The sequence below is a fragment of the Oncorhynchus mykiss genome, chromosome 24 (genome assembly GCF_057628025.1).
Source record: "Oncorhynchus mykiss isolate SJ-2025 chromosome 24, ASM5762802v1, whole genome shotgun sequence".
Classification (NCBI taxonomy): domain Eukaryota; kingdom Metazoa; phylum Chordata; class Actinopteri; order Salmoniformes; family Salmonidae; genus Oncorhynchus; species Oncorhynchus mykiss.
The window spans coordinates 27,320,249-27,332,500 of record NC_143045.1 but is presented as its reverse complement, the minus strand read 5'-3'; the positions used below and the strand labels follow the sequence as shown (position 1 = coordinate 27,332,500).

Genomic DNA, 12,252 nt, shown 5'->3' with positions numbered 1-12,252 from the left:
TCGTTCACTCATTTTCAGTCTATTGGCAGCAGAAATCATGCAGGAGGAGGGTGTATGTTGATATCTTGCGCGTGTGTGTGTTGCTGAGGGAGAGTGAGCAGCAAATTCTGTGGCGCTAGTCTTATTCCCTGTTCTATATACTGTGCGTGTGTGTCAGACTGATAGAGAGCGCATGGAAAACAGTCAGAAAGAGGTTGATAGATTAACCCCATTTAAAATGGTAATTTTGCGTGTGCTCAGACCTTTGGCTCTTAGGGAAGAAGCATTTTATTACAGAGGTACCTGTATGTGTTGCTCCCTCTGTCTGGGGAGTAGTAGATGAAGGGCTATGGAGCTGAAGGAGGCTTCACTGTCTGTCTCTGACCCCTCCATTCACCCCATCTATACCTACCTCTGGGCTGGGGCTCAATAGCCACACCTAGCTTCCTCTGGGCTGGGGATCAATAGCCACACCTAGCTTCCTCTGGGTTGGGGCTCAATAGCCACACCTAGCTTCCTCTGGACTGGGGCTCAATAGCCACACCTAGCTTCCTCTGGGCTGGGGCTCAATAGCCACACCTAGCTTCCTCTGGGCTGGGGCTCAATAGCCACACCTAGCTTCCTCTGGGCTGGGGCTCAATAGCCACACCTAGCTTCCTCTGGGCTGGGGCTCAATAGCCACACCTAGCTTCCTCTGGGCTGGGGCTCAATAGCCACACCTAGCTTCCTCTGGGCTGGGGCTCAATAGCCACACCTAGCTTCCTCTGGGCTGGGGCTCAATAGCCACACCTAGCTTCCTCTGGGCTGGGGCTCAATAGCCACACCTAGCCTCTCTCCTGTCTGTTTATCTCCACTATGAACATGTTATGCAGGTGCAAGGAAAGTTTAGCATTCACAAGTGCCCCATTCATTCAAAAGTGTAATGCTGAAACAGTAAAGGGCCTTCCCCAAACTGTTGCCACAAATTTGGAAACACAGAATCGTCTATAATGTCATTGTATGCTGTAGCGTTAAGATTTCCCTTCACTGGAACTAAGGGGCCTAGTGAAAAACAACCCCAGACCATTATTCCTCCTCCACCAAACTTTACAGATGGCACTATGCATTGGGGCAGGTAGCGTTTTCCTGGCATCCGCCAAACCCAGAATTATCCGTCGGACTGCCAGATGGTGAAGTGTGATTACATCACTCCTGAGAATGTGTTTCCACTACTCCAGGGTCCAATGGCGGCGAGCTTTACACCACTCCAGCCGACACTTGGCGATCTTAGGCTTGTGTGTGGCTGCTCGGCCATGGAAACACATTTTATGAAGCTCCAGGTGAATAGTTCTTGTGCTGACGTTGCTTCCAGAGGCAGTTTGGAACTTGGTAGTGAATGCTGCAACAGAAGACAGAGGTGCTACGCACTTCAGCACTCGGCGGTCCCGTTCAGTGAGCTTGTGTGGCCTACTACTTGGCAGCAGAGCCGTTGTTGTGCCCAGACGTTTCCACTTCACAATATCAGCACTTACAGTCGACCGGGGCAGCTCTATCAGGGAAGAAACTTGAACTGACTTATTGGAAAGGTGTCATCTTATGACAGTGACTCGATGAAAGTCACTGAGCTATTCAGTAAGGCCATTCTACTGCCAATGTCTATGGCTGTGTTCTCAATTTTACACACCTGTCAGCAACAGATGTGGCTGAAATAGCCTTATCCACTAATTTTAAGGGGTGTCCACATACAAAAGTATATACAAAAAGTATATAGTTTGGACACACCAAGGGTTTTTCTTATTTTTACACTATTTTCTACAATGAAGAATAATAGTGAAGACATGAAAACTATGAAATAACACGGGGAATCACGTAGTAACCAAAAGTGTTAAATCAAAATAGATATTTATATTTCAGATTCTTCAAAGTAGCCACCCTTTGCCTTGATGACAGTTTTGCAGAGTCTTGGCATTTTCTCAACCAGCTTTAATGAGGTAGTCACCTGGAATGCATTTCATTAACAGGTGTCCCTTGTTAATTTGTGGAATTCCTTTCCTTCTCAATGCGTTTGAGCCTATAGGCTACATGGCTGTGCCATGCACATGAAATCAAGTTATTTTGTTCATTAAAACAGACAAGACTCACTTACCCTGATCGTAGTCAACACACATTTTATAGTAAGCTAATAATATAACGGAATATAATAAAAATACAAATCATATTTTTCACACACAACTTGCGTCATACAAAAAAAGTTATATTTTGAAAGCACGTTTCATCTCTTTCCTACCCTCACTCTGCTTTGTTAGGGAGCAGGCATAGGGTCTTACATTGAGAGTATCTTCATCATGATACCCATAGACCATCATACCAATCTATATTTTTAAAAGAATGTGAATCTGGTGTTCATATTTCACAACCTCTGCAGGCTTTTGGAGTTGCCTACATGCGATCCAGCAAAATAATTGGCCTACACTTGATTTAGGCTACATTATAGCATGCTAAATGTTTCTGTTCAGTGATAGATGAGCAAACAAATAAATTAAACTACACCACCTCCACTTATTATACCACCTCCACCAGAGAATTAAACAAATATACAGACAGATTCAATAACACAAAAATAATATTGATTGATTAAGACAAGTCACATACTTTAGGTAGGCAGTATGACAGGCTACTAAACTACTGAAGATAAACAAATTAAAAATCCACTTGTTGAGCTACATAACATGCTGGCAAAATGTTCTGATCAGTGCTAATGAATGAACCAACTAGACAAGATGATCATGAGCAGCACTCAGTTTAACTAGGCTAACATTTCCCCCAGCCTAATCCATATCCAAAAGGAAATTCAGGAAAAAATACATTCATTGGTTAATGAAGATTGCTTGCTGAAATAGACTAGTTGACCACGAGAGGATAGGCTATTACTTCAAATGTATAACAATTTGATGACTTTGGTTGTTTCAGTAAGCAACAATTGGAGGCCTTCAATTGCATTAGCCTACTTTATTCGTCATTCAGTGATATTTATTTGCACAGTAATTCTTTATTGATCCGTCTAGTTGTGGTTAAGAAAACAGTGCATGTGGTAGGCTATGCAAAGAGATCGGTGAAGTGACATGCCTTACAAAGTTTACAACTTCCAGGAGGATGGTAACAGGCTAGTAACGGGCACTGCCTAGACACCATCAAGAGTTTAAGAGTGTAGTGCATGCCAATGCCGCCTCAGCATAAAAGTTACATTTCACACTTTACCGCAATCATGATTAGGTCGGTTGTGAAAATAAAAGTTTAGCCTTTGATAACGGCAAATCCTTTAAGACAAAGGCGGAAAAATGTTGCCGGGATGCTAAACAGAATTATGGGAACAGAATTATACTGAACAAAAAAAAAACGCAACAATTTTACTGAGTTACAGTTCATATAAGGAACTCAGTCAATTGAAATAAATTAATTAGGCCCTAATCTATGGATTTCACGACTGGGCATGAGCGCAGCCATGGGTGGGCATAGGCCCACCCACTCAGAATGAGTTTTTCCCCTACAAAAGGACTTTATTACAGACAGAAATATTCCTCAGTGTCCTTAGCTGTCCGGTCTCAGTCAATCCCGCAGGGGAAGAAGCCAGATGTGGAGGTCCTGGGCAGTCGTGGTTACATGTGGTCAGTGGTTGTGAGGACAGTTGGACGTACTGCCAAATTCTCTAAAACGACATTTGGAGGCGACTTATGGTAGAGATATTCACGTAAAATTCTCTGCCAACAGCTCTGGTGGACATTCCTATAGTCAGCATGGCAATTGCATGCTCGCTCTCAACTTGAGACATCTGTGGTATTGTGATGTGTGACAAAATTGCACATTTTAGAGTGGCCTTTTATTGTACCCAGCACAAGGTGCACCTGTGTAATGGGCATGCTGTTTAATCAGCTTCACACCGTTTCAGGTGGATTGATTATCTTGGCAAAGGAGAAATTATCCCTAACAAGGATGCAAACAAATTTGTGCACAAAATTTGAGAGAAATAAGCTGTGTGTGTGCATGTATGTAACATGTCTGTGATCTTTTATTTCAGCTCATGAGACATGGGACCAAACTTTACATGTTGCATTTATATTTTTGTTCAGTATACATCATGGGTCCCTGATCTGTACTATACAGAAATGAATATCATTATTTTCATGGTGAGGTGACGTATCCTAAATAGCTAAACAGGTATAAGCAACATTGAGGCAATTATTATATACTGGCTATTATTCTAATGAGCTCTGCCCAAAAACAAGACCACATTTGGTTGATCTGGACTAGGCCTAAATGTTTGGACAGAACACTAGAGTAGAGTACACAGACAGACAGAGTCCAGACAGTTCACAGTCTTGGTTTGACCATCAGGAAGAAATAGAAAGAAAACAGTTATGAGCTGAACATAACAGTATGTCAGTGGAAGGGAGGACAGTAGCAGGAGACCAGTGGAAGGGAGGACAGTAGAAGGAGACCCAACTGTGGTTTCTGACTACTATGATTTCCCGTTATAGCCAATTGAATTGCAGTAATTCCTTTACTGATTTGGAAAAACAATTACGTGTTTTAATCACTTAATAATGAATAAACTTCAATTCAGAAAAACTATAACTAATTGGTAGGTCTACCTTTACTTGTTACTTCTGTGAACTTGCATTCTCTAACTAAATGTATAAAATACCTTAAAAGGTTTTTGGTAACAGAATTACAAGGAACAGTGTTGAGCAGTGTTTCTTAAACTTACAGAAGGCAAATCACTTCTCCAAAACTAAATAAAAGTGTTGATATTGGTTGGCAGGGGTGTGTTCTAATTATGTGTTCTAATGCATTTCTAATGCCTTTTAAAGACTTTCCTGGTAGATGTTGTCCAAGACCCCTTTTCCATCTGTTTGACAAGAAATCAAAGCGTTTCCTTATCCCTCATTTTCAGGATGGGAAATAGTTGAAAAATCATATTGTACACACACACACACACACCCTTAAATTTCTCAAAAACAGACTTTCATTTGACATTCTCCTATGAACTTCATGATGGTGCTCATTTGATCATATCTGGAATCCTCTATTGCCTCAAAACAATGTTAAGCAAGTTTCCCTTTCTCCTGCCATTAAAAGACATGCTCAGGGTCAAGGCGCTGTTGACCTCAAGAAAAAACAACCATTTTGCAAGAAGGAATGAGGTAGTGTTAGTTAAAGAGGGAAAGATAGAAGAACTGGAAGGAGTGTTTGAGACGAACTGAGGTAAAATGTAGTTATGGCTATAGAAGCTGACATCAAACAAGTTGGCGGCAACATAAAGCCAAATTGCCACTTAAATGACCAGCAGGCTAAGAACACTCGGTTACAAATTGCCTTGTGCCACAGCCAGACTCACACATCCACACACACTAGATTGACACTTCGTTCCCCTCACTTCCTTGGGTCGTCATTAGAATATTCTCACCAACAACAATCACTTGACATATTCTGACTGTAAATAGACCTTTGCTGCCACCAGACGTAACATTCATCTCCCCATATGTCATAATGGAAAGGAAAACTACGTAATCTACAGTTGAAGTCTGAAGTTTACATACACCTTAGCCAAATACATTCAAACCCAGTTTTTCACAATTCCTGAAATGTAGTCCTAGTAAAAATTCCCTGTCTTAGGTCAGTTAGGATCACCACTTTATTTTAAGAATGTGAAATGTCAGAATAATAGTAGAGAGAATGATTTAGTTCAGCTTTTATTTCTGTAATCACATTCCCAGTGGGTCAGAAGTTTACATTCACTCAATTAGTATTTGGTAGCACTGCAATTAAATTGTTGAACTTGGGTCAAACGTTTCAGGTAGCCTTCCACAAGCTTCCCACAATAAGTTGTGTGAATTTTGGCCCATTCCTCCTGACAGAGCTGGTGTAGCTGAGTCAGGTTTGTTAGCCTTCTTACACACACACACTTTCAGTTCTGCCAACAGATTTTCTATGGGATTGAGGTCAGGTCTTTGTGATGGTCACTCCAATACCTTGACTTTGTTGTCCTTAAGCCATTTTGCCACAACTTTGGAAGTATGCTTGGGGTCATTGTCCATTTGGAAGACCCATTTGCGACCAAGCTTGGACTTCCTGACTGATGTCTTGAGATGTTGCTTCAATATAGCCACCTAATTTGCGTCCCTCATGATGCCATATATTTTGTGAAGGGCACCAGTTCCTCCTGCAGCACAGCACCCCCACAACATATTTCCACCCCCGTACTTCACGGTTGGGATGGTGTTCTTCGGTTTGCAAGCCTCCTCCTTTTTCCTCCAAACATAACGATGGTCATTATGGCCAAACAGTTTTATTTCATTTGACCAGAGGACATTTCTCCAAAAAGTATGATCTTTGTCCCCATGTGCAGTTGCCAACCATAGTCTGGCTTTTTTATGGTGGTTTTGGAGCTGTGGCTTCTTCCTTGCTAAGCGGCCTTTCAGGTCATGTCGATATAGGACTCATTTTACTGTGGATATAGATACTTTTGTACCGGTTTCCTCCAGCATCTTCACAAGGTCCTTTGCTGTTGTTCTGGGATTGATTTGCACTTAATTGATTTGTCATAATGGAATTCATGTCATGTACAAATCACAATGACCACTCTCCCGCCTTCAAATCTGCAGCCATGTAAAGTTCCAGAGTGGCCTGACAGCGATAGCTATGACAGCTATATGACAGCTCCATTGCTCAGCACTGAAGGAGAACAAACATCAGTCAGTGTGTCCCAAGGTTGTCCTGTGGCTCCGTCCTGCCTTATCTATCAGCTCTAATAGTTCTTATCCTGACCCACTGAACAATTTCCCCTCCACACACACACACACACACACACACACACACCACAAGCTGTAAGCCATCAGGCTCTAAGCCTCTACATGGTCGGAGAGGGCCAACGGACATTTAGGGATGTCTAGGGACATCGCGTCACCTGCAGGCTAACCCCATTAACGCCCCATTTGGCTTTCATCCGAAAGCCAGAGCTCTTGGACTTCCACTCATAAAACATGCATGTCAAAGTGGGCCAAATGATCATAAATACTGCTGTGAAGGCGAATGAGTGACAGCGTGCAAACGAGAGCGAAAGCACGCGAGAGAGTGTGTGAGCAGGTGTGCCTGAGAGGAGACAGGAAGATTGACAGTGGACTGTGTGAGAAGCCGTAAGAGGATAGAGACGGATGGTACCTGGAACTCAAAGAGACAAGGTGATAGAGGGGGGGGCGGAGAAAACAAGTGTAGCAGAATGCCATACACTAAATGGAGGGGTAGACAGCTGAGGGCCACCCTTTGCTGTTTATCAACCATTTTATTCTGTCGGTGATGGTCCCACTTTAAATTAACCAAAACGTATCTAGAGCATGCATATAGTCTTCATAAGCATTCCTACATTTAATTATACCATAGATGCTTCACAATAATGTATAAGGAAAGTCTTACAACATAAAGGGTGACATACAACACTGAATGGAAGTGGGACAGTTTACATGTGTATTATCACTTTCATTAGTGGGACAGCTTGTTTGTTTGTTGTGGTGTCGTGATATGGAACTAGCTACAGTAGTCTCTTACAGTTCTGCCCCACATACGAAGCCCACACAACCACCGCCGCTGCCAATGTGGCACAATGGAACTGTGTCACAGTGACTCACAGTGTAGCCAAAGACGTGGGGAATAGAGAAAGGAAGAAGTCAGAGAGAAAAACCGAGGGGGGTACAGAGAGGGACAAGCGAGAGGGACAAGCGAGAGGGACAAGCGAGAGGGACAAGCGAGAGGGACAAGCGAGAGGGACAAGCGAGAGGGACAAGCGAGAGGGACAGGAAAATGTAATCGGTTCAGTGACTCTTCAGAGATAGGAGCACAGAGAGCCCGTTGGAGAGCGAGCAGCAGCCGAGCACAAGACCCAGCAAGGGTGACAGAGTGCCCAGCGCTGAATCAGCAAGCAGCTCATTGTGTAATCTCCCTCACATACAGGCACACCCACACACAGTTTAACAGCAAGGGGGAAGTCTCAGTAAAAATAAACTATAATTAGATGAAAAACAGGCCCAACTGCTCTTTTCAGAAGTTACGGTTGCACGCTTCAGTGGGCCTTTACATTTAAAGTATCTGAGCTAATATGTAGCCCAGGATGGTCTGTTCTAGGCTACATATTAGCAAGATACTTTAACCCTAAAAGCACCGACAGGAGTACATTTTGATCCCAAGGGATCAAAAATGTCAATTTAAAAAAATATATATATATATTTTTTATCCTTCTTAAATGTTAGTACTGTCATGCAACTAGTAACTGACAAAAACACACAATTTACCATGATTTCTGTGTTAATATGAAGGAATTACCAATGATCTATTTTGCATACTAGTGGTGCATAGCTAAATTGAAAATCTGGACTCAGTAGTAAACTGTGATAAAAGCACCAAATTTGACAGAGGAAGATGTATGGACCCTGAAAATATTTACCACTACAACCAAAAAATGTAAATACATATTTAGCTTCCAGCCAATGTCTTTATACCAAGTCAAGAGTCTCATATCTCAAATGCAATTGGAACAGCATTTTGGCAGATCTTTAAAAAAAATGTTTAGACTATAAATAAAAATGGCTCAGGTCAATTGTCCAGGAAAATAAAATCCCATTGCAAAACAATGCTTTTTAGCCTATTCATTGATGTAAAAACCAGTCAATGGAAATACATGCTACCAGTCATGCTTATCGGTCTATAGATTAATTTGTATAATTTAAATGGTATTAAATTGCTGCATGTGTAATTTCATTAGCCGTTATGTATATCACACACACACACAGCATACAGACACAGAGCCTATGTGGAAAATCTGCCAGACAGCGCAAAGCAGCTGCTACAGCTTCTCAAACAGATCATTGTGAAACGTGTTATTTAAAAGCCCAATTATTTTATATTATAAAAGACTACCATATGCCATTGAAACCAGTAGCCTATTTCTCTCATGATCTATTGGTTTTCAAATCAAATTATTTTCATTTTCCAGTAGCCAAAGGCACATCCTAGTCCTAGTTTAAGGACCACTATTGTTTTCACTATATATTTTAGCTCTTGGGGATGTTATTCGAAAACATAATGTTAACTTTCACTGCTATGCGGATGACACACAGCTGTACATTTCAATGAAACATGGTGAAGCCCCAAAATTGCCCTCGCTAGAAGCTTGTGTTTCAGACATAAGGAAGTGGATGGCTGCAAACTTTCTACTTTTAAACACAGACAAAACAGAGATGTTTGTTATAGGTCCCAAGAAACAAAGAGATCTTCTGTTGAATCTGACAATTAATCTTAATGGTTGTACAGTCGTCTCAAATAAAACTGAAGGACCTCGGCTTACTCTGGACCCTGATCTCTCGTTTGAAGAACATATCACAACCATTTCAAGGACAGCTTTTTTCCATCTACGTTACGTAGATGGAAAAAAGCTGCCCTTGAAATGGTTGTGATATGTTCTTCAAACGAGAGATCAATGGTTGCAAAAATCAGAAACGGTCTGTCCAAAAATTATGCAGAAAAATGTATCCATGCTTTTGTTACTTCTAGGTTAGACTACTGCAATGCTCTACTTTCCAGCTACCCGGATAAAGCACTATATTAACTTCAGTTAGTGCTAAATACAGCTGCTAGAACCCTGACTAGAACCCCAAAATGTGATCATATTACTCCAGTGCTAGCATCCCTACACTGGCTTCCTGTCAAGGCAAGGGCTGATTTCACCTAACCTACAAAGCATTACATGGGCTTGCTCCTAGCTATCTCTCTGATTTGGTCTGCATACCTACACGTACGCTACGGTCACAAGACGCAGGCCTCCTAATTGTCCCTAGAATTTCTAAGCAAACAGCTGGAGGCAGGGCTTTCTCCTATAGAGCTCCATTTTTATGGAATGGTCTGCCTACCCATGTGAGGTACGCAAACTCGGTCTCAACCTATAAGTCTTTACTGAAGACTCATCTCTTCAGTGGGTCATATGATTGAGTGTAGTCTGGCCCAGGAGTGTGAAGGTGAACGGAAAGGCTCTGGAGCAACGAACCGCCCTTGCTGTCTCTGCCTGGCCGGTTCCCCTCGTTCCACTGGGATTCTCTGCCTCTAACCCTATTACAGGGGCTGAGTCACTGGCTTACTGGTGCGCTTTCATGCTGTCCCTAGGAGGGGTGCGTCACTTGAGTGGGTTGAGTCACTGATGTGATATTCCTGTCTGGGTTGGCGCCCCCCCATTGGGTTGTGCCGTGGCGGAGATCAATTAAATTCAAAGCAGTGCACTCAAACACTCCACTGGTTACATAGACTAAACCAAGTGGGGAAACAGCTCAGATAGGTGCAACATGCAGCACATTACAAGTTCCCCATTAATAAGCATTTTGCCTCAGGTGGGGACCACCTGTTGAGCCCCTGTCAAGTCCAAACGAGAACATGTCAAATATCCTCTTTGAGACTTGACACTCACTTCCCCAGAACAGGTCATCATTAATTAATATTCAACATATGACAACTGTGTGTTAAGAACCTGGGGAGTTCTTGTCTATTAATCCTCCTCGCATTATGCCTCAATCCAGCACCACGAAAAAATAGTCACCCACGAAAATGTCGATGCAACCCACGCACACAGTCGCACTAGGCACATAGCGGCACTGACTACTGTATTGTTTGAAGATGAGAACACAAGTTATTCGTTCACGGAATAGCTCGCTATTACACCAACTATTAGTACCTCGTGCAGCCTACAGTATGCATTGAGCTGCGGTGATGAGAGACATTGTTCTGGACAAATCCAGATGTGTTCTCACAATAGCGCCTGATAAAGACTGTATTTTTTGTATGTGAATAACTGAACGAGATTATACCCATTCAATTGTGTTTTAAAATACAATTTATTTGACAAACCATGAGTGAAATTCATAAACTTCTGTCATAACCATGTCGTCACCTCTCATTTGATCAAAACTAGGCTAACCAGCCCAGGCGCAATCTGAGGAACACTCAACTTCTCTAAAGAGAACAGAATTGAGCGTTCTTCAGCTACACAGGTGCGAGCATAAAACTTGTAACCCGTTCTAGACGGTAAAAACTGTGAACTAACCACATTTGATCAAACAGGCGCCACGGCCAACACACACCGCCATCACTTTGTAACGAAGTGAAGTTGAAGTGGCAACAAGTTCACTTACCAAAGTTTGTTCATACTGTAGCGCGCGCTGATCGTCGCGGGCCATGGCTGCGTTGTGTGGCTCGCGCTACCGGTAGAAGTGACAGAGAGACTGGGTGAGGAATTATTTTGAGCTTGCAGTGAGACACAAGTACTCTCTCGTTTGCGCGTGATTAATTAATGTGTCATGAAGTTGATGTCATTCACGAGATTAACTCAAAAGTGCTGCATAACAGAGTTCCTTGATTTTATATCCCAAAATCTCTTCCAGGATCCACACAGAAGCGGAACTTCGTGGCTTGGACGACACACCCCTCTAGCTCGTTCAAATGGTACAGTCTGTCCTCTGGAGTTTTTTGAACAGTGAAAGTTCAGGATTACGCTGAATGTTAGCTAAATATTTTAAATGCTTGCTTGCACCTTGACGTTTTGTCAGTCAAATATATAATTGAAAGATAAAATAACAAAATACTAAACTATCTACGCTGTTCTGAAATGTTAGATATTTTTGTGTCTGTGTTTTATTTTCAAGGTGTCGTGATTGCTATTCAGTGGAGTCATGGGTAACTTGGATACGTGCAGTGTCTGAAAGTGGGCGGATCAATAGTAGTGGATGTACGGAAAGCGAATCAGCTATTTGGCCAGATTTGTTGCCACTCAAGACCGTTTTGCGTGGCTGATTGGGATGCAAGACGAGTCGATTTCTGACAACTGTAGTGTTTAAGCTAAGCCTAACCCTTTTCCTAACTTTAAGCTAATTCTCCTAACCTGACACGTTAATTATCTTAATGTGCTACGCATTTAAGCTACACCTAACCTTAACCTCATTCTCCTAACCTGCCAGGTAACTTATCCTAACCTGCTATGTTCATTCTCCTAACCTGCTACATTAGTTATCTTAACCTGCTATGTAAACATTAAGCTGACCCGTGGTGCACCTGGCTATGGCTGGTCTAACCAATAATGGAGCGCTGATGTTACACCTATCCAGAGTATGTGAGAGGAGTGAAGAGCTGAGCATGCCCAACTTGACTGGAGCTCAGAGCGAGATTCCCAAAAGCTGTAGCTTCGGCCTTCTAGCCTGCTCCAAT

General features: G+C 42.4%; 1 protein-coding gene across 4 annotated transcripts in view; it reads right to left on the bottom strand.

The window, feature by feature from the left end:
- The window catches only part of LOC110504090 (chloride channel protein 2), a 195,518-nt gene extending 183,770 nt beyond the window's left edge, over positions 1–11,748 (bottom strand). For all 4 annotated transcript variants that reach the window (XR_016491409.1, XR_016491410.1, XM_090218806.1 and 1 more), the window contains exon 1: positions 11,184–11,748. Coding sequence is in view for 2 of the 4 variants with exons in the window: in XM_090218806.1 (XP_090074932.1) it covers positions 11,184–11,228 (45 nt within the window). In the remaining 2 variants the exon portion in view is untranslated. The remainder of the gene's footprint in view (positions 1–11,183) is intronic.
- Between the last annotated feature and the right edge of the window lie 504 nt (positions 11,749–12,252).